This window comes from Miscanthus floridulus, chromosome 2, assembly GCF_019320115.1.
Source record: "Miscanthus floridulus cultivar M001 chromosome 2, ASM1932011v1, whole genome shotgun sequence".
Taxonomy (NCBI): Eukaryota; Viridiplantae; Streptophyta; class Magnoliopsida; order Poales; family Poaceae; genus Miscanthus; species Miscanthus floridulus.
The window spans coordinates 143424940-143448532 of record NC_089581.1 but is presented as its reverse complement, the minus strand read 5'-3'; the positions used below and the strand labels follow the sequence as shown (position 1 = coordinate 143448532).

Here is a 23593-nt window from a genome sequence, read left to right as displayed (position 1 = left end):
TGTTCGGTTAGTTTGAGCACTTGAGACTTGTCTATGATTCATATTGCATCCCCCTTGATAGTACGACATAGCTATACTCAAGATCAAGAGAATATAACCATTTAAACCACTTGAGTCTTCAATGTCTTCATATTCCATTTCTTCTCAATATCACTTCATAAGGAGTTGCAATCAACTTTGTCTCCTCTCTTTGAGCAAACATACCTTGAGCATGTGACTTGAACCATTTCCATATATATGAGTTCACCTCATGGCTTTAAGTCATTTCTACTAATGATTTAATTTTCAACATAATATGACTCCTCATAGCTCGATTAGTTCCACAACTCAATGCAAGTACTCTCTTCTTCACCTTAGCCATGGTACCTCGGTCCTCAAGCCCTCGTTTGCCCTTCACCTTCGCTTAGTCCCTCGAAGCCCTTTCTTTGCTATCTTCACCTTATCAAGCCATCCTCAAGTCACATCATATTAAGTATCCATTAAAAAACCATTTCTTTATATTATGATCCTTACTTGAATATCTTCTAGATATGAGTATTGAGATCAATCAAGCTTCAGTTTGACTTGCATAGAGACATATGGATCAACATCAATATGATCAAGCCAATTCACGATTCCTTATATCCTCTTCATTTTTGCTTGACACTCATAACACTCACTTTAATCTCTATCTTCATACTTCTAACTTGATCATATTAATGCAAAGTCATTTTCCAAATGTTTATCCATGCAAGCAAACCAATGTAGAGAACATTTTATATCCATTATACATTGTCTCCTTTGTCATTTCACCTTTGCTTGACATTTCCTCACTTATGCACTCTTGACTCATTCTTCAATCCTTGATTAAAGCTAATCCACTATCAAACTCTTCTTATTCATGTAAAGCAAGCCATTATTGAGACCAATCCAAATTTATCAACTCATGTCTCATTTGCCATTTGTCAAATATACTTGCTTTCTCATGATACTATGATATCCCATAATATAGAAGTTATTTCATTAACTCCATTTGCATTGTTATCTTTTTCTTAAACTATATTGTTTTCATGATCCTCCAACACAACAATACACAATTTTGCTCTTGATTTGAACAATATGTGGAATATCGAGTTTGCCTTTTTGTTGAACCTATATACATTTCTCATTCCACAATCCACAAGTGTATGCAATAAACTCAATTTCTTGTTCAACACTTAACAAACTTGTTAGACCTTTAATGGTGTTGTCATTCAATTCACAAAAACCCATTAAAGGACAAGATGCACTTACAAAATTGCACTAAACATTTTCATATCTTTTCATTCAAAATAGGTATGTAGAATATGATGGACTATATACCCATTTTTTAAATTAATACACGATTGGTTTGATCGCATTTTTTTTACCTTACAGTTCGTTCTAATAAGCTGAAAATAAAAATCATGAAAAAACGATGTTGGTTCAAATAAGGAACTGAAAAACCACGTTTGTATCTAATTATTTTTTATGTTTATTTTGAACAAAATACCATATTTTGCATGTGACTAATTATTCTTCTAAATTTTTGAATTTTGACGCTCTAATACAGTTTTTATATATAGAAATGTAGGGTCCTGTTTCATGTAAAATTTCTTTTGAAAGTCATAATGAAAAATTCTTTTTGAAAGTCATTGTAGCTAACACGCGGAGGTTAAAAAGTCACAGGGGAGAAAAGAAGACGAAAATGATTTAGCGGCACGGCAGCTGCCGATCAGATCTCCACCGTCCGTCGTCGTCGTCGACCCCTCTCTCGACCTCTCAAATCGACAAAATCCCTGAACTCCTTTCCAGCCTCTCCTTGCCCCAACCACCCGCCACCGCGCGCGAGATCACAAGCCTCCACACCGTGACCACCGGCGCCGCTGCGGCGTCCGGAGCAGGCGGCGAGCGTCGTGCACAGGGATACGGTAGGTTCGGTTCGCCGGGGCGGACGAGATGAGCGGGCACGACTCCAAGTACTTCTCCACCACCAAGAAGGGGGAGATCCCCGAGCTCAAGGAGGAGCTCAACTCCCAGTACAAGGTCTCCGCCCTCACTCGCTTTACCTTGTTCTCCTCCTGTGCCCTGCCGCGCCTGTCGATTGGTTGCTGCGCGCGGATCCAGATCCGGGCGCGACGTTGGGGCTCGAGGCGCGTCTACTCCTAGATCTGCGGGTCTCGGTTGCTTTTCTCGTGGGGTTCGGTCGTGTTGTGGGAGGGATTTTGCGCCGGAAGTGCACATTTCTGTCTTATGTTGGTTACGAATGAGATGGAATCTGCAGAATTCAGTGCTGGATCGGGGTGTTTAAGCTGAAACGCGTCTGAATTGGAGACGAATGGAATGAACTCTGGTCCTTCTGAAGCTTGACTCTGAGGCCCAGTTGGGACAGCTTTGAATCATCTCATTCTTTCATCCTATGCCAAGATGAATTAACAGGGGGTTAAGCTGTTGATCAGCAAACACATTATTTTTAGTAGTTCACACAGGGACAGTAGGGGCATATATATTATTTTTATCCCCACATATACATGATCAGCAAACACATTCATATATAATAATATGTAGTAATTGCTTCCAATATATTCTCATGTTGTAAACTGCAAATACTGTATAACTGAAACTTGTTTCTCAGTGGTTTTTTTAGTTATTGATCTATACGCTATTGTGCGTAGTCGTGGTCATGTGAAATATTGACACAGTGTGTTCTAGTTTTATCTAATTATCTCACCGATTTTACATGTTGTAAGAAGGTACATGCTACATCTTTTTGCTTTGGTATTTAGTGAATTTAAGCTACAGAGAGACGGGGATATTGATGAAGATGTTAGCCATAGAATCAAAGCAGGGTGGATGAAGTGGCGGCAAGCATCTGGTGTCCTATGTGACAAAAGGGTACCACAGAAGCTAAAAGGCAAGTTTTATAGGACGGCGATTAGACCTGCTATGTTGTATGGTGCAGAATATTGGCCTACAAAAAGACGACATGTTCAACAGATAAGTGTCGCGGAAATGCGTATGTTGCGTTGGATTTGCGGCCATACAAGAAGGGATCGAGTTCGGAACGATGATATACGTGATAGATTAGGGGTAGCACCAATTGAAGAGAAGCTTGTCCAACACCGGTTGAGATGGTTTGGACATGTCCAACGGAGACCTCTAGAGGCACCGGTGCGTAGTGGAATCCTAGGCCCGGATAGTAATGTGAAGAGAGGCAGAGGAAGACCAAAGTTGACTTGGGTAGAGGCAATAAAAGGAGACTTGAAAGGATGGAATATACCCAAAGACTTAGCCTTAGATAGGAGTGCTTGGAAGACAGCTACTCACGTGCCTGAACCTTGATTGCTTCTGTTGGGTTTCAACTCTAGCCTACCCCAACTTGTTTGGGACTTAAAGGCTTTGTTGTTGTTGTTGTTGTTTGTTGTTGTTTTATACCCCGTGGTGATGCCAAAAAGTTGTCTCCCTGACTCCCTGTTTATCTACTTGTCCTTTTTGGCCACACATCGAAGTGTTTCACATATACTATAAATGATGTGTATGTCTAAAACAAACATCGAAAACACATGCAAGAGAGAGGCACACACAACACGCTGTCACTGTGTCACAAGATTAGTTGATTTATGATAAATCATAAAATTCATGTTTCCAATTTATGTACACTTTAGGCTGTATTGTTGACATTTAGGGGGGAGAAGTGTACTATGTAATGTGGTAGTTGGACCATGTACACTTTTGGTCAAATTAGGTACTACGTATTGTGGTGATGTTAAAATTACAGTTGCTGCTGCAAAAGGAAACCAATTTAGAACTATTACTTACATTTCTGCATTTCCAGATTTCCTGATGTCTGACCTTTTCTGAAATGTGGCTTGCAGGATAAGAGAAAAGATGCTGTCAAGAAAGTGATTGCTGCCATGACTGTAGGAAAAGATGTATCATCATTGTTCACTGATGTTGTGAACTGCATGCAGACTGAGAACTTGGAGCTCAAGAAACTAGTATATTTGTATCTCATCAACTATGCTAAAAGTCAACCTGATCTTGCCATTCTTGCTGTGAACACATTTGTTAAGGTAAGAAAGTCTAGCCATACTCGCAATTAACATTTGTGCAGGAAAAGAAGATTACTGTATGCAAAATAGGACCTTTAGATATCATATAATTAGAGACATGAAACCTCTGCAGGATTCGCAAGACCCAAACCCATTGATTCGTGCTTTGGCTGTTAGGACAATGGGTTGTATCCGTGTGGACAAAATCACAGAGTATCTCTGTGATCCACTTCAAAGATGCCTCAAGGTCTTTCCTCGTTCTTCTAGAACATTGTTGAATCAAGCTGATCTCTCTTCCATCTAATGATCTAAATGACAATGTATGTAAATTGTTCCCTCAGGATGATGATCCCTATGTACGGAAGACTGCAGCTATTTGTGTTGCTAAACTTTATGATATAAATGCTGAGCTAGTAGAGGACAGAGGATTTTTGGAGGCCCTTAAGGACTTAATATCCGACAATAATCCTATGGTTGTTGCAAATGCTGTTGCTGCTCTGGCAGAGATTCAAGATAGTAGTGTTCGGCCAATCTTTGAAATCACCAGCCATACACTGTCAAAGCTTCTGACAGCTCTGAATGAATGCACAGAGTACACCACACTCCTTGGCTATATTTAATTTTGAATATCTTGGTAATTTACCCAAATCAAGCCCTTTAACATTTTGGTAATCATGCAGGTGGGGCCAAGTCTTCATTTTGGATTCTTTGTCAAGATACAAAGCAGCAGATGCCAGGGAAGCTGAAAACATAGTGGAACGAGTTACACCCCGTCTCCAACATGCAAATTGTGCAGTTGTTCTTTCTGCTGTCAAGGTACATTATTACCTGATTTGCATCTACCGAAATATCATAAGGTTTAGGACTTGTGCAGTACTGCAGTTTTGTTTATGTGCTTGTTCAGTAACTGTAACTTACTATGACTACTGACTGGCAAGGTGTCTATAGATGTACTTCTCAGTCCTCATCCGTCATCACTGCATTGAAGCATGGACTGTACGCTTGTTTCTTGGTTTGTCATCATTTTATATCATGATGAACTGTTGGAACCAATGAGCCTTTGCCATGGATTTGTTCTTTATTTCTTGACTTTTCAAGTGAATAGGACTGGTAGACTGTCATTAGACTAGTTGATGTCATGTACTCCCTCCATTTGAAATTGTAAGACGTTTTGGCTTTTATAGATACATTACTATGCACTTAGATATCCACAATGTCTAGATATATAGTAAAGGCAATGTATCTAGAAAAGCCAAAACATATTATAATTTGGAACGGAGGTTGTATCTACTAACATAAAAAAGGACGTACCCAGTGCAGAGAGCTCTCGCTCTGTGCGGGGTCTGGGGAAGGGTGTCAGTGGCAAGCCTTACCCTCGCCTGTGCAATGCGAGGAGACTGTGACTTGAACCCAGGACCTTTCGGTCACAGGCGGTAAGACTCTACCGCTTACACCAGGCCCGCCCTTCTTGTATCTACTAACATAGCACCATTTTTTTTTAAATTTTTTGAAATACTTTTGTTGGCTATTTCTTTTTAAAATATTAGTCTATTTGTTATTCTGTTCTGTACCAGATTGGAGCTTTTGTTAATGTTTTTTTTTCTGTGTGATTTTAGATAATCCTTCTACAAATGGAGCTCATTACGAGCACGGATATAGTTAGAAATCTCTGTAAGAAAATGGCTCCCCCTCTTGTCACTCTTTTGTCAGCAGAGCCTGAAATTCAGTATGTAGCCTTGAGGAACATTAATCTGATAGTTCAAAAGAGGCCTACAATACTCGCTCATGAGATTAAGGTGACAATTTTTTAGCTCTTATTCCTCAATCATACCAGTGGCGTCCTCTAACTCAATAGTGCATTTGTCTATAGGTTTTCTTTTGCAAGTACAATGACCCTATATATGTCAAGATGGAAAAACTGGAGATTATGATAAAGCTTGCCTCAGATCGAAATATAGATCAGGTACAGAATCAATTTTTCTTTTGTTGTATGCAACTGTTGATTCTAGCTCATGTTTGGTTGAAGTCAAAGATCATTTTCAGCTACAATTTTAGTTTATTATTTTTCTTTGTGACCTCATACAATAGAGAAGTACAGAAATCGACAAGAGAGAGTATTCCAGGGTCTGTTTCAATACCTAGACTTTGAAATTCAATCGTAAATCTGTCCAACATGTTTATCTTATGAGAGACTTAAGAGTTCTGTTGGTACTGGGTAACTTTTCTCTGTTCAAGCGTTGACAGAGCTTCTTGTAGGTGCTCTTGGAATTCAAGGAGTATGCCACAGAGGTTGATGTTGACTTTGTGCGGAAAGCTGTTCGTGCGATTGGGAGATGTGCAATTAAATTGGAGAGAGCTGCTGAAAGGTGCATCAGTGTTTTGCTTGAGCTGATTAAGATAAAAGTTAATTATGTTGTTCAGGAAGCTATAATTGTTATCAAAGACATCTTCAGACGCTACCCTAACACGTGAGTTGCTTCTGCATTAGTTTGTTGTATATTTTGGAACTATCAAACTATAAGAACTTCGTTTCTGTTCTGCACAAGAAATGGTGTGTGTATATAATATCTGTTTTGTTCTTACTGAATTTTACAGGTATGAGTCTATCATCGCTACACTTTGTGAAAGTCTGGATACTTTAGATGAACCAGAGGCTAAGGTCTTAGTCAATGCACACATAGTAATTTATTGTATTTTGTTAGGATAATTATTTTATTTTTGTTCACTTACGTGTCTTAATTTCTCTAGGCATCAATGATTTGGATAATTGGAGAATATGCTGAAAGAATTGACAATGCTGATGAACTTCTTGAGAGCTTTTTGGAAACATTCCCTGAAGAACCAGCATTAGTTCAACTGCAGCTGCTAACTGCTACTGTTAAATTGTTTCTTAAGAAGCCAACTGAGGGGCCGCAACAGATGATACAGGTTGTTATTTCAGATGCTTGCTTGTTTACTTATCTTTGCAATGTTGTTTAGACTTTAGAGATCATTGAGTACATGACAGCTTTCCACTCGGTTGAAGTCTTCAAGGTGTCTGAATATTTACTTATTTGGTTCATTTGCTCTCAGACTTGCATGGATGACATGTTGATGTCTTGAGAGCACTGTTAATAATGGTGATTGTTGTTGCAAGTAGTTGCTTCCTCCTATAATTCCTTGCTTCTAAATGTTGGTTCATCCTCAATATTGTGATCAGCAATCTTGTTCAACGCCAGTTCATTGCTAATTTGCATAACTATTACCTGTAGGCTGTTCTCAATAATGCAACAGTTGAAACAGATAATCCTGATTTGAGGGACAGAGCATATATATACTGGCGACTTCTGTCCACTGATCCTGAGGTATTGCATGTCTGAACTTTTCAGCTGATGATTTATTAAATATCCACCCAACGACTGAGCTATGCTTGGCTTTCCGCAGGCTGCAAAAGATGTTGTTTTGGCGGAGAAACCTGTGATCAGTGATGACTCCAACCAGCTTGACTCATCACTTCTTGATGAGCTGCTAGCAAACATTTCTACGCTTTCATCAGTTTATCATAAGCCCCCAGAATCATTTGTCAGCCGTGTTAAGGCAGCTCCTAGGGCTGATGATGAGGAGTTTGCTGATACAGCTGAAACAGGGTATTCAGAGTCCCCATCCCAGGGAGTTGATGGGGCATCACCTTCCTCTAGTGCTGGCACTTCTTCTAATGTACCTGTGAAACAGCCGGCTGCTGCATCCCCACCTCCAGCTGCAATGCCAGACCTTTTAGGTGATTTGATGGGTATGGACAATGCTATTGTCCCTGTTGATGAACCTGCAGCACCTTCCGGGTAAGCAAAATTTTAATGTTTTTTTTCCTGATTTCTACCCTGGCACTCAATTTTGTGTCTCGTGTACAAGTAATTGACCATATTGATATCTCATTCTTTACTTTCGCAGCCCTCCTCTACCTGTCTTACTTCCTTCGACTACAGGCCAAGGGCTGCAGATTAGTGCACAACTAACGCGGCGTGATGGCCAGATATACTATGATATATCTTTTGAGAATGGCACCCAGGGTGTCCTAGATGGATTTATGATTCAGTTTAACAAGAACACATTTGGTCTTACTGCTGGTGAAGCACTTCAGGTTCCACAGTTATTATATTCAATAAGTTACACCAACTTTTTTGTTTGAGTTTCATGGACTGAGCTTGATGTTTTTCTGTGATTAAGGTTACTCCACTGCAACCAGGCCAATCAACAAGGACACTTCTACAAATGATCCCGTTCCAGAATATCAGCCCTGGTGCACCAAACTCGCTATTACAGGTTGCCGTGAAAAATAATCAGCAGCCGGTGTGGTACTTCAATGACAAAATTCCACTGCATGTTTTCTTTGGTGAAGATGAAAAAATGGAGCGAGCTGGTTTTCTTGAGGTAAAAAGTGCAATCACGTTTGTGTGATTTTCCTGTTTCTTTTTCTTGTTTGGGCAGTGAAGGCGTGTGATTGTGCATTGCTCACAGTACTATTTGATTTAAGTCACTCAACAATTGATTCAAGTCACCCATGTTTGGTTTTTTTCATATGAAGTTTGAAGTGATTTTATCTGACTGCAGGCCTGGAAATCTTTACCTGATGATAACGAATTTACAAAAGAATTCCCGGGCTCTGTCATCAGCAGCATAGATGCTACTGTTGAGCGCCTTGCAGCATCAAATGTGTTCTTTATAGCCAAGCGGAAAAATGCAAACATGGATGTTCTGTATCTCTCCGTGAAGATGCCCCGTGGAATCCCCTTCCTTATAGAGGTTACAGCTGCGGTTGGTGTTCCAGGTGTGAAATGTGCAGTCAAAACTCCAAATAGGGAGATGGTTCCTCTCTTCTTTGAAGCTATGGAGGCTCTTATCAAGTGACGACAAAGTTAATGGATCGGTGGTTCTACAAAATTTGATCAGATCGATGAGCTGCTATAGGTGTTTGGACGCTGCATCTTTTTCACGGAGCTGGTGTGAATTGTAGTTGTTTTTGTATTAGATTACAGTATTTAAACTGCTAGTTTCCTGGTTCCAAAGTTTTTTGCCAGAAATACTGGAGACCTTACCTCGCATAATTTGTACATCTTACCCTGTTGGACCTGGAAATGTTCATCTTGTTATGCATAGCATATGAAATATGACTAGTTTTGTACATGGCTAATGTAACAGATACAATATTGTTTTGCTTCACCCGTGACCGACTATTGCTGCCTTTCTCTAGTGACCAATTAAGAGCGGTTGGGTAAGAATGTAAAGGCCACTCGATTCTTGTCTTAGCATTAATTAAACATCCCAGTAACATCTTACTAGTATTTCTCATTAGTCAAAGATAGAAAGTGGAGCTGACTCTCTAGAGTGTGCATAAAATAAAATGTTGTTGGAGTGTGGAAAAAAATAGAGAATAGTTTTTATTTAAATGACAATTCAAATAATGATTTTGAGAGTGAGTTTAAAAGAGCCTCTTATCATTAATCTTATGTTTTAATGTATAATATTATTTTTTATTTTTTATACATGCGTAACTAATGATAAGATAGAACTTTTGACTGAACAAATATAAATGAACGTATATTTTCGATGACGGAGGTAAATTGTTGCTGGGCAGACAAGTGCAGTGCATAGTTTGGAGATGCATCTTTGAACGTGACATTGTTTGTACAAAAAAGAAAAAGATCCGCATATGAAAAATAGAAAACTGATGAGTGAAAAAAAAAAACAGCTCCAACATTGAACGATGCAAACCCATCGCTGCGAAGCTGAAAACTGGAACCCCGACAACAGCAGCGTCCCGTCGCTCGGCCCACCGTCCCGCGCGAGGGCGCCGTCGTACGGCCGCGCCGAGAACTGGGCGCCGTCTTCGTCGTCGCTGATGAGGGTGGCTGGGTCCTGGCCATGCCGGCAGTCGTCGCCGTCCGACCAGCAGCCGCGCTCCCAGGACTCCTCGTCGAGCTCCAGGTCGCTCCCCGTCTCCTCCTCGGGCTCGAGCGAGTCGACGAACTCGACGCGGAGGCGGAACTCGACGCCGCCGAGCTGAGCCCCCTCCTCCGCATACCTCGCCCGGACGCGCGCGGCCGCCTCCCTTGCCGCCGGTGCAACCTCCGGTCTCAGCGTCGGGTGGTCGAGCCTGGCCATCAGGTCCTCGACCGCGCGGTCGACCGCCGCCGCGCGCTGCTCGCCGACGGGGACGCGGCACGCCACGTCCTCCATTGCGTCGACCTCGTCATCGTTGGCGTCGCCTCCGGAGCGGTACCTCTGCTCGACGATGAGCCGGAAAGTGGCCGCTGCCTCTGACGCGGCCGCCGGCGGGATTAGCTTAGATTTGGCGTGATACCGTCTTGTCGTCTTGTGCGAGCAGCACGAGCTTCTCCGCCGCCATCATGTCGTCGTACCTCGCGACAGCCTAGCGCTGTAGCTTAGATTTGGCGTTGCTCGACCACCAAGAGTTGTATAGACGACTGCCATCCGATGCGATGCGACGATCCGAATTCGACTCAAATTTTCTCTTCCACGTCCAGTCGGATTGCTCTGCGATTCGGTCCCAACCGAGTGCGATTTGAATATCTGCTGGTAATGTTTATGGCTTGCCGCTTGCCGGCTGCGATCCGATTGATGATTTGGGTTCAGGACTGGAAGAATCGAATGTTTGTATCGTGTTATTTGCGTCAGGTTGCTTTGCCGATTTCAGTTCAGGCAGTGAGTTCCTTTCCTACCATTGCCAACTGCTCAGATTGTCTGAGACCCTTTGATCGAGACGGTTGAGTGCACTCAACTCACCACAGCGGACGGCACTTGACGGCAGCCAGCGTCGCATGTTTCACGGTGACTCGGACTGACAGCTAACTTCCAGCCAAGTTATAGTGAAAGATAAATATAAAGGTCTGTTTGGTCGGACTACAGTAACCAAGAAAGACTTCTTTTGGCTCCTCGGTTGTGTTTAGTTCTCAAAATGTTTCAAGGTCCCCGTCACATCGAATTTTAGATACATGCATGAAGCATTAAATATAAATAAAAAATAAAACTAATTACACAGTATGAAATTCACGAGACGAATCTTTTAAGCCTAATTAGACTATAATTGGACACTAATTGTTAAATAACAACGAAAATGCTACGGTACCGGTTCACCATCTAAACAAGCCCTAGTTTATTCGGAGAAGAGAGAAAACTGTTTCGATGAATAGTATCATGAACGGTGTGCGAGTCAGAGGATCCGATGCTTATGTTTTTGACTTTTCAACCCTGCATTTATAGACGGCAACATTTTCAACTCTAACTGAACACTTATCTGGTGCATCCTCGTATTTTCTTGGGTTAATTGGAGAAACGCCATTATAATTTTCGATGTTTGGAGAAACGCCATTACTATTCGTCTATTTTGAAGTATGCCATTATAATTCTTCGCTTCCCACAAAAATGCTACTGAATATGTATGGACACGGCCTGGGTCGAGCTGCAGCGTATACGAAGACGTATACTACATCACCCCTGTCACTGACACGCGGGACCCACATGTCATCTTCTTCTTCCTTCTCTCTCCATCCCGACGCGGCTACGGCCACGGCGAGTAGCAGCACGCCGGCAGCAGCACGCCGAGCAGGAGCTCCAGCGCGGCGAGTTCCAGAGCGTGGCTGCGCGTGCGAGCTCGCGCGGCGGCGCAAGCCAGCGTGGAAGCGCGCGAGCAGAGCTCCAGCGCGGCGGCGTGTGCGAGCTCGTGCGCGGGCCAGAGCGGAGGCCGAGCAGAGCACCAGCGCGGCGAGCTTCAGAGCGAGGCTGTGCGTGCGAGCTCGCGCGTCGGCGCAAGCGAGCATAGCTCCGAGCGCGGCGGCGCGGGCCTGAGCGGAGGCGCACGAGCACGCCGGCGCACGCCGGCAGCAGCACGCGGCCGAGCAGCAGCAGCAGCACGTCGGTCAGGCCGCGAGCTCCGCGCCGGCTGCGTCCTTGGCGCGCCGCCCGGGAGGCGAGCTCCGCACCGGCCGCGTCCTGCTACTCGGCTGTGGCGCTCCCGTCGCCGGCTGCTCGCCCGCGGCGCGCGGGGTCACGACAGTGGCTCGTCGCCCGCAAGCCCGCAGCCGCCGCCGTCGGCAGCGCCCGCCGTGGCCGCGTCGGGATGGAGAGAGAGAGAGAGCCGGAGAGAGAGGAGAAGAGGAGGAAGAAGATGACATGTGAGGCCCGCGTGTTAGTGATAGGGGAGATGAAGTATACGTCTTCGTATACGCCTACAGCTGGACCCAGGCTGTGTCCATACGTATTCAGTGGTATTTTTGTGACAAACGAAGAATTGTAATGACATGCTTCAAAATAGACGAATAGTAATGACGTTTCTCCGAACACCGAAAATTATAATGACGTTTTCTTTCAGCCTGCTCGGAAGTGATTGCCGCAGCAGCATTGTGGCTAGTGCTGCTGCTGCAGCAAACACTCAAGAAAGCTAGCAGCGGCAGCGGCTGCTGGAGTAACACATTTTCAACTCCACTGTGAGTTCTAATTCTATAGCGCTTGCAATTTTTTAACAATAGATCATCCAATCCTTGCATTTTCTTTTGCCCTTCTCTGTCTGACTTGTTTTTCTGTAAGATCTTGCCATCTTCTCGCTAATTTGCGCCAGATAGTGTATGGTGCTCATTGAAAACATGGTTTGAGCTGTTTTTTTGGTCTTAACATATGCCTCATATTTTTTTTATAGCAAAGCAAGTATGCCAAAAAATAATCTAGCTCTATTATGAGTTTAAGAATGATATCTGATAGAGTTTTACAGGATCATCTAGCAATAGATCTAGCATGTATACTGATATTTGAGATAAACAGCAAGTCCTAGAACATGAACTAGTACAGGATTTAAAGATAGGGTGAGAAAGAGAGAGGGGTTGCGGAGGTGCAAACCATCGGCCGCCTTCGTAGAAGACGAGATGGCCATGGAGTCGTTTATCGGTGGCACGGTGAAGCCCTGCGGTGAAGACACCGTCACGGTGGCGGCGGTGCAGAGGCAGCGGTAGCTGGTGGCGGAGCTTCTTGTCACTGGCAACGCCCTCTCTCTAGATCGGCTAAAGTTTAGGGACTGTAGGTGGAGCGTCGGCGGCTCAGGTGAACCTTGTGCCTTGTGCCTTGTGCGACGGGCCCACCAACCATGGAGCGGTTGGGCGCCCCCGATCAGGGCGCGGATCCAACGGCCCAATTGACCGTTGTGCCAATTGGAAGAGATCAATCTAACATTCTCTCCCTTGATCTCACCTTATGACTTAAACTTAACTTACTTACTTTATCTTGTTCCCATTGCATCACAGATCAGTGCATAGAGCATGCCTCATCGTCACGGTCAGTTGCCATTAAATTAAACAGCTACAATGCACCTCTCTGTTTTAAAAACAAATTCTCAACTAGGCCCTTATTATCCAGGAATCATAGACTTTCCCTTAAACCCATGCCAGCTAAGTGTTCTCTGAATACGCTGGGTGGTAAGCTTTTTGTAAGCGGATCCGCGAGCATCTTTTTTATTCTTATATGCTCAAGACTAATTATATGATCCCGGACTTTGTCTTTCACAACATAATACTTTATGTCAATGTGTTTGATAGCACTATTTGACTTATTGTTGTGAGCATAACATACTGCTGAATTATTATCGCAGTATAACTTGAGTGGTTTATGTATGTCGTCTACCACTTTCAACCCGAACATGAATTTCTTCAGCCAATTCACTTGCCCTGTGGCCTCATAACATACTACAAACTTGGCATACATTGTGGACGATGTAGTGACGGTTTGCTTTGAGCTTTTCCACGATATAGCTCCTCCTGCGAGAATGAATATGTATACTAACGTTGATTTTCTGTCATCTCCCGCATAATCAGAATCTATATACCCCTTTATGTGCAGGGAATCAGATCTTCTGTATGTTAGCATGAGACCATTCGTACCTTGCAGGTAATGCAAAACTTTCTTTACTAATTTCCAGTGTTCTATTCCTGGATTACTCTGAAATCTACCGAGTAACCCGGTAACAAAAGCTAAGTCAGGGCGAGTACATACTTGAGCATACTGTAAACTTCCGACAGCTGAACTATATGGAACCGCTTTTATTTGATCGATCTCATATTGGTTCCTAGGACATTGAAATTTTCCTATCTGTCGCCCTTGGCTGTGGGAGCAGGTGAAGACTTATAATTTTGCATACTGTATTTCTTTAGAACTTTTTCTAAGTATGCCTTTTATGATAATCCTAATACCCCTTTTCTCTGTCTCGGCGAATCTCTATTCCTAGGACGAACGAAGCTTCACTGAGAACCTTCATATCAAACTTTGAGGATAAGAACTTCTTTGTTTCTAGTAGTAGATTAACATCACTGCTAGCGAGTAAGATGTCATCCACATACAAGACTAGGAAAATATATTTCCCATTCTTAAACTTTACATAAACGCAATTGTCCTCTACATTTTCTTGAAACCCAAAATTTCTTATTGTACTATCAAACTTCGAATACCACTGTCTTGAAGCTTGTTTTAATCCGTAAATGGATTTCTTTAGGCGGCATCCCATACGTTCTTTTCCTTCCACAATAAAACCTTTCGGTTGTGCCATGTAAACATTTTCCTCCAGATCCCCATTTAGGAATGCCGTCTTTACATTCATCTGATGTAATTCTAAATCGTAATGTGCTACAAGTGCTATTATGATTCTAAAAGAATCCTTACATGAGACTGGAGAAAATGTCTCATTATAATCTATACCTTCTCTTTGCGTGAAGCCTTTCGCCACAAGTCGCGCTTTGAATCTTTCTATGTTCCCTTTGGAGTCATGTTTGGTTTTGTAGACCCATTTACAGTCTACTGTCTTGGCTCCTTTAGGAATTATTTCTAAGTCCCAAACACCATTGGTTTTCATTGATTTTATTTCATCTTCCATGGCTTCAAGCCACTTGGATGAGTGAGCACTTCTCATGGCTTCTTCAAATGAGGTGGGATCACCCTCTATTTGAAATTCCTCACATTCATAAACTTCGTAGTCATCAGGAATGACTTATCTCCTGGCCCTTTGAGACCTTCTAGGGGCCTCGTTAGATGACGCTTGTTCTATATGAGGCTGTTGTTGCTCTTCCTCATGTGTGACAATGGGTTCTAGGGGATCCTGAAGGATAGGTTCCTCATGTTCATTCATTGTTTCCATAGGAGAATTAACAACAAGTGCTGTTACTATAGTGTCTTGCACTGTTGGTACAGCAACAACAGGAAGCGTGAAGAATGGCTCCTGAATCATAGGAGTGGACACGTATACCCGCTTCTCTTCAAAACTAATTTCCCGCGCTACCATGCTCCCCCTAATCATATCATTCTCCAAGAAGACAATATGTCTTGTTTCTACAAACTTCGTTTGTCTATCAGGACAATAGAAGCGATAACCTTTTGATTTTTCTAGATAGCCAATGAAATAGCAACTGACTATCTTGGAGTCTAGCTTCCCTATGTTTGGGTTAAAAACTTTTGCCTCAGCTGGACAACCCCACACACGTAAATAGTTAAGTGAGGGTTCCTTTCCTGTCCACAACTCATACGACGTTTTGGGCACCGACTTGCTTGGCACTCGATTAAAAATATGAATGGCGGGTTTTAACGCCTCCACCCATAAACTTATCGGTAGGGTAGAGTAACTTATCATGCTTCTCACCATATCCATTAAGGTACGGTTGTGCCTTTCAGCTACTCCATTCTGCTGAGGCTCGCCCGTTGTAGAATACTGGGCAACTATGCCATTTTCCTATAAGAACCTTGCAAAAGGTCCAGGAACTTGGCCATATGGGGTGTGTCGACCGTAGTACTCTTCCCCACGGTCGGATCTTACTACCTTAATTTTTAAATTGTGCTGATTTTCTATTTCAGCCTTAAATATCTTAAATTTATCCAATGCTTCCGATCTTTCCTTAATTGGATAAATATAGCCAAAATGAGAATAATCATCTGTGAATGTTATAAATGAATCATAACCATCCACACTCTTCACAGGAAAAGGACCACAGATGTCTATGTGAACTATTTCTAAAATTCCTGCACTTCGTTTGACATATTTCTTTATTTTCTTAATGTACTTTCCTTTTATGCAATCTATGCACTGTTCTAAATTTGAAAATTCTAAAGACGGAAGAATTAATTTTTTAATCAATCGATCTATTCCCCCCTCAAAATATGGCCTAAACGACAGTGCCATAATTTCGAAGATACATCATGCACTCTCTTCCGCTGATTTGTTGTATTCATAGACGAGGAAACATTCTCATTCTCAGTACCCACAACATTCACATTCTCAGAAAGTGATAATAAATAAAGCTTGTCTTGTCGGAAGGCAAGACCAACACACTTATTATTATACACAATCCGATATTTGCCATTACCAAAATGGCAATCATAACCATCATCGTCAAGTCGTGAGACACTTATCAAGTTTCTACGCAAAGAAGGTACATAAAGAATATCTGAAAGCTGAAGTCTAAATTCATCATCTATTCAAGAGAGAGATCTCCAATGGCTTCAACTTCAGCTTCAACTCCATTTGCTACTTTAATCATTCTTTCTCCTCTTTGTAGGGTTCTCCTCGTACGGAATCCCTGTAATAAATTTGCAACATGAACACAATAAATGGAGATATACATAAGAAGAAACACAACATAATATAGATTCCCATGCAACACAATGGCTACATCCTCACAAGTTTATCAAGGTTTTTTTTATTACATACATCTCACACACAATATAGATGGCACGGTAAGCAATCCATAGAAATACTAAAAATATGTTCCTTTTATTTATGAAAACATATAGCGCATATGCATGAAGCCAGACCGAGAGATTATATTATTTGAAGCGTGCGTCACTCTCAAGAGACAAACTTTTTTTGCAGTCGTACTCCCTCTATCTCGTAGAGGGGAATATGCTTGACGAATAGGCTTTCCAACGTTTCCTTGAGTTCCTCGCTGTCTGTATAACGATCTATCTTGCCGTGGAAAATTACCATCATGCTCATTGCAAAGTTGGTGACTCGTTGCACAACCGGAAGTAGAGCATGATTCTCAATGAGTGCTTGATTTAGTGTTTTCCATGCATGACCCAATCTTGTCCAGGGCAACCTCGCTTGTGACATTTTGCTCCTTCATGTAGCACTCCACGGTGGTGGCTACATCCGTTTTGTTCTTTCCTCTATGTGAAATTAAAAGCATGCATGAAGCTATAGTTAAAAATGTTGGCATTGATCTGAGGCTCCGTATGGGACTGGGCTCCATGTCCCACGTACTTGCCCTGATCTGATTGGTGGAGGCAACATACACTACCTAAGTAACATCTTGGCGCTTGATCTCAGCTACACGCCTACATCAGAAGATATATACCCAACAAAACTACTGATGAAGGACTAGGGCTAGCATGGATGTAGCTCTACAGATCAAGTCAGCCTCTCCAGCCGATCCTGTGCCTACGTCTGGTACTATAGCGACAACCTACATCGACATGCCTGCTACATCAAGCAAGCATGTCGACGTTAGCAGCCCTAGGGGCGCATCTACACCTATCGGGTAAGAGCAGAACTCAGAGTTAGTTTAGGTAATTAGGTGTTCTTGTAATTCGGCTAGAAGATCCTAAGTGAAATGAATCTAACAGAAAATGCTATCAACCCTGATGATGAAATTAAATTAAACATAGCTAGACCTTGCCCCAAATTAAATTAAAGGAACTAGTCAGTGGGAGGGTGTGGATGTATACAGTATACCCGATCATCTAAGTTTGAGTCATCTTGAACTTGAGTTTAAGAGGCCTATTTCTTATTTGCAATGCCAACTAATTCATCTACAATGGTTAGTTTTTTTTTTTACTTTGGCCCACAATCAACTGTGAAATCAACTCTATATTTTTAGATGTCAGGCTCATGATTGTTTCAATACTGGAGTGTTGCCCTTTTCCAAGGAGGCCCCGTTCGCTTGTCTTAAAAATGGCTTGTTCGGCTTCTTTTTTCAGCCGGAACAGTGTTTTTCTCTCACAACAATTCAGCTGGAACAGTGTTTTTCAGCCAGTTTCAGCCAAGTTTCAGACCAGCGAACGGGGTATATGGGTCGCCAAAATTCTGGCCCTCTTCCCATTGGTGTTGATGTATTGTCATATAAGATGCTGTTTGGTTCGTTCACCAGTAACACAAATGTAAATGAAATTAGTTCAAATCGTCTGTCTTGCCGTAACGTCCGCAGGTTTAGTTTATTTACGTCGTTATCAACCTAACAACCAAACAGCTCGTAAACTATCTATATGATGCCTCAATAGATGTATTCCTTTTTCATTTTGGAAAAAGTCTACTTAACCCCCACTTTTCGTACTTGGTCTACTTCACCCCCCAACTATAAAACCGTCTGTTTTACCCCCTGAACTTTCCAAAATCGTCTATTTTACCCCCCCCGGGCGGTTTGTGACAGCGGTTTTGCTACAGCAATAGTGTACTGTAGCAAACCGATGTTACTGTAGCAAACCGCTGTCAAAAAAACCCGCCCGGGGGTAAAATAGACGGTTTTGGAAAGTTCAGATAGTAAAACAGACGGTTTCATAGTTGGGGGTGAAGTAGACCAAGTATGAAAGGTGGGGTTAAGTAGACTTTTTCCTTTTCATTTTTGAAAGAGAGACGAGCCCCGTCAATCTGTCTTTCCATATTGTTTCAAGATACCTATCTAGCCTCTCGCCCACTTTTTTAATTTTTAATTTTTAATATCCAATAGATTAAATTAAAGCCCTTCGTTCCGCCTTTAAATATGAAGTAACTTTTAGTGTATTAAAATAAATACCTTAAAATCTGCCATGTCGTCCATGAAGCGTGTCACCTTGACATCATTATTGCTGCCAATGACCCACTAGAATACCTCCTTGGTTGCTACATCACCCATGCCCACAAGCAGCCCAACACATAGCAGTTGAATACATGCCAATATAGTGGACACGTTCACATGATCATTGATGTTTGCACTAGTAGAGAACAGACCTTTGATCCTCGGTCAAAATAGGCTCTAGTTCCGGCATTTTTTGCGCCCGGGACTAGAGATACCTTTAGTCCCGGTTGGTGGCTCCAACCGGGACTAAAGGTCCCTCCCAACAGCTACTGCGCCAGACAGAGGTGGCAGGGACCTTTAGTCCCGGTTGGAGCCACCAACCGGGACTAAAGGTAGACTTTTACTCCCGGTTGATGATTCCAACCGGGACTAAAGGTCTCTGCCACCTCTGTCTGGCGCAGTAGCCGTTGGGAGGGACCTTTAGTCCCGGTTGGAGCGACCAACCGGGACTAAAGCTCCCCCTTTATATCTCGGCCGTCTCCTTCTTCCTCCCCGAGCCCGAGCTCAGCACATTTTGAAGCTCACTGCACTAGTGTTCTTGCTTCCTCCCTCCATTGTTCCTCCATCCATTCTTCGATTCCTCCGTCGATTCTTCAGTTGTAAAGGTTACCAATCTCATACTCTCATTTTTCACCATTATCTTATCTCATTTTGTTCACTATATATATATGGTTCTTTATTGTGGTTTTTTTTCATTTGTAAGCAATTTGAGCTCAAAATCACTTCAAGCTTGCATATTTACATGAACGAAGGTTAAAGTAGCTAGTTGAACTTGCGGACCGTGTTCATTTCGGTGAGCATGTTCTCTGCCGAGCGGTAATGGACGTCAAGGAGGAGCTTTGATTCTACGAGGGAGAGCGGCAACAGTCGTGGAAGACCGTGTTCCCTTTCTCGTAGAATCGGAGCTCTTCCGTGGCCAAGTACGGTGCCGTCCGGTGGAGAAATGCTCGCCGAGATGATCACGTAAGCAAGGTCAACTAGTACGGATGGTTATTTATTCACACGTCCCGATATCGTCACAGTAGTCTGTCAATCACCGTACCCAAACGTAGTATATATATAAATATAAACGATAATCGATTGTTATGTGTGTACACTCCCATTCTTCTGTTAATTTACGGAAATATCATGTGAATTACTTACCTGCCGCAGTAAAAGACGAGAACACAATGACCATGGCCACGGCCATGAAAAATGCCAACGACACAACACTAGCAACTTTCTCGGCAAGCAGAGTAGTGTTAAACGCTCTGGAAACCTTTAAACTTCAAGCTTGCATATTTACATGAAGGAAGGTTAAAGTAGCTATTAAAAGCTAGTATTCACTGTTCATTTGTAGCATGCATAGCACACTTCATTGTTTAGAGATATAGAGAATTTTAGAGTTTTTTTTAATTTTATTTGTTTATAAAATGAGAAATTTATAGTGTATTAAAAAATGAGTATAGAGAGTAGATGGCAACTGCTTCCGGGTCCTCGGCCTCTCATGGGTTTCCAAAGCGACTTAGGCTGGGCCTCCCACTCATTGCATGCGACAAGTGTTGTGATGAGACGAAGATTGTGATGGAGTACCGAGTGAAGGAGGGGGGTCCCAACAAGGGTCGCATTTTCTACAAGTGTCCGGATCGCAATGTGAGTTATTTTATCGTATATAATGACTATGGTTAGTTTATACCTATTTTCATGATGGTTGTGATTAAAGTTCTAATTTTCTGTTTTAATTTGGGAGCTACCCTATTGGCAAGTCCTAGAGGTCCGTAGCTCGATCGACGTGATGCACCTGACGAAGAATCTTTGTGTGAACCTGCTAGGCTTCATGGGTGTGTATGGAAAGCCTAAGGACACATTTGAAGCACGACATGACCTGCGTTGTTTGAGAGAAAGAGACAACCTGCATCCAGAGAAGACAGATGATGGACGCCATTACTTACGTCCTGCCAGCTACACTCTAAGCAAAGAGGAGAAGGAAATCATGTTTGAATGCTTAAACAACATCAAGGTACCATCTGGATTCTCCTCGAATATAAAGGGTATTATAAATGTGCCAGAGAAGAAATTCTGTAACTTAAAGTCCCATGACTCTCACGTTCTCATGACACAATTACTTCTAGTTGCATTAAGAGGAATTCTACCTCCAAATGTACGTCTAGCCACCGTGAAGCTATGTGCATTCCTCAATACAATTTCTCAGAAGGCAATTGATCCAACTGATCTAGCTAAACTACAGAATGATGTGGTTCAATGTCTCGTTAGCTTTGAGTTGGTGTTCCCTCCTTCCTTCTTTGATATCATGACACACCTCCTAGTTCACCTAGTCAAGGAGATTTTCATTCTCGGTCCTGTGTTCCTACACAACATGTTCCCCTTAGAGAGATTCATGGGAGTCCTGAAGAAATATGTTCACAACCGTGCTCGCCTAGAAGAAAGCATCGCCAAGGGCTATGGAATAGAAGAGGTCATTGAGTTCTGTGTTGACTTTATTCCCGACCTTGACTCGATTAGTGTTCCTGAATCGAGACATGAGGGGAGACTAAGCAGAAAGGGGACACTAGGGAGGAAAACATATATTGGTATGGAGGATGATTATTTCAATAAAGCGCACTACACAGTTCTATAGAACTCCACTTTGGTAGATCCGTATATTGAGACACACAAGGATCTCTTACGATCTCTTACGATCCGAGTTTCTAGGGAAGACTGAAGCTTGGATTACGCGTAAGCATATGGAAACTTTCGGCGGTTGGTTGCGAAAAAAATGTCAAGGTGATGAGAGCATCCTTGAGCAGCTGTATTTATTGGCTATGCAACCATCATGGCATATCGTCACATACAAAGGGTACGAGATAAATGGGAACATATTCTACATAGTAGCCCAAGATAAAAGGAGTACCAACCAAAACAATGGTGTCTGCATAGATGCCACAGACCTGAATGGGAATAAGCAGACATATTATGGCCGCATAGATGAAATATGGGAACTAGAATATGCACCTACTTTGAAGATCCCATTGTTCAAGTGCCAATGGGTCAAGGTGACCGGAGGTGGGGTAACAGTAGACAACGAGTATGGAATGGCAACAGTAGACCTTAGTAATATTGGGTACAAAGACGAACCATTCGTCCTTGCCAAGGATGTGAATCAGGTGTTCTATGTCAATGATATGTCTACCAAACCAAAAAGAGGAAAAAACGATAATGACTCAACCAAAGAGCCAAAGCGCCACATAGTTCTTTCAGGGAAAAGAGTCATCGTGGGAATTGAGGACAAGTCGGACATGTCAGAAGATTATGAAAAGGATGACCGAATTCCGCCCTTCAAAGTGAACAAAGACCCTAGCATCTTGGTAAATGATGAGGACACTCCATGGTTACGACATGATCATAACCAAGGGACATACATAAAGAAGAAGTTCACTGCTGTGCTCACTTGATGATATAGTGATTTAATGTAGTGTGTGTTTGAGATATTATGTAATAATTGTGAATTCAGATGTTTATTATGTCGTGTTTCAAATTAAATCAATGTTTGATTTTGTGGGATTTCTCTCTCGAAAAGTTAAATTAGGATATTGAGTGATGAAAAATTAAAATATTAACGTTAAAATGATGTGAAAACAAATTTTCTGTCCAAAACCAATAGTTTTAATAATTTTAATTAAACACTATATTTTTGCATTAACGAAATAATAAATATTAGTTACATTATGTTTTATAATTATAACAAAAAATAAAAAAAGTTAGGTTATAGATTTTTCCTATGTGCAATAAAGAAAAAGAAAATCCATATTTTTAACAAAATAATTTTATGCCTTTTATTTAATTTACTATGTATTTAACAAGAAAATCCATATTTCTATTAAAAAAATTTGCTCAAAACAGGCGGGAAACGAAACTACAGCCCACCTTTACTCCCGGGTGGGAAGCCCACCCGGGAGTAAAGGTGGGCTACAGTTTCGTGGCCCGCCAAAAAAATCCTTTACTCCCGGTGCGTGTTACCAACTGGGGAGTAAACCTTTACTCCCGGTTGGTAACACGCACCGGGAGTAAAGGGACCTTTACTTCCGGTTGGTAACACGCACCGGGAGTAAAGGACCTTTACTCCTGGCTGGTGGCTGGCACCAAGAGTAAATCTTCCTGGTATATAAGCGCCAGTGCCTGGCGCAGATCGATCCCCTCCTCTTCTTCCTCGTCGAACAGCCGCCCTTTCTCTTCTTCCTCGCGCCGCCGCCGATTCGTCTTCACCTGCGCATCAGCCCGCCGCCGTGACACCGGAGCCCGCGCCTCGCCTCGTGCGGCCCTCCACCGCACGTGCCCGTGCGGCCCTCCACCGCCGACGACCTCGCGCCGACGACCTCGTGCGGCCCTCCACCGCGCGCGCCCGTGCGGCCCTCCACTACGCCCGCCCGAGGTGAGTTCTCTCGGCTTTCTCTCTCCTAGTGCCTAGGGTTTCGCCATTCAGCGGCCAGTCGCAGTATGGGCATGGCGGGGTCGCATGGCTGGCCTGGCGAGGATGATGGCGCGGTGCCGTGGCTTGGAACCCGCCGCGCTGCTCGGCAGGCTGATGTGCAGCGACAAGTCCAGAGACGCCACTGATGCAGGGAGGTGGAGGAGGGTGGCTGTGGCGCTGAGCACGGCGTGGGCGAGCGCCAGCGAACTCTCTTGCTTCGACCGCGTCCACGGCGCGGCACGCTC

At 42.9% G+C, this 23593-nt stretch overlaps 1 protein-coding gene and 1 pseudogene across 1 annotated transcript; one reads left to right on the top strand and one right to left on the bottom strand.

Annotated features, from left to right (window-relative positions):
- The first annotated feature begins 1749 nt into the window (after positions 1-1749).
- On the top strand, positions 1750-9207 carry LOC136531645 (beta-adaptin-like protein C). Its single transcript, XM_066524292.1, has 15 exons — positions 1750-2043; positions 3873-4070; positions 4183-4296; positions 4391-4641; positions 4730-4865; positions 5666-5845; positions 5920-6012; positions 6306-6517; positions 6645-6708; positions 6798-6977; positions 7301-7393; positions 7473-7867; positions 7977-8166; positions 8253-8456; positions 8637-9207. The coding sequence occupies exons 1-15, from the start codon at positions 1957-1959 to the stop codon at positions 8931-8933; spliced, it is 2694 nt and encodes an 897-aa protein (XP_066380389.1). The 5' UTR covers positions 1750-1956; the 3' UTR covers positions 8934-9207.
- Positions 9118-10750, bottom strand: LOC136537199 (uncharacterized; annotated as a pseudogene).
- Between the last annotated feature and the right edge of the window lie 12843 nt (positions 10751-23593).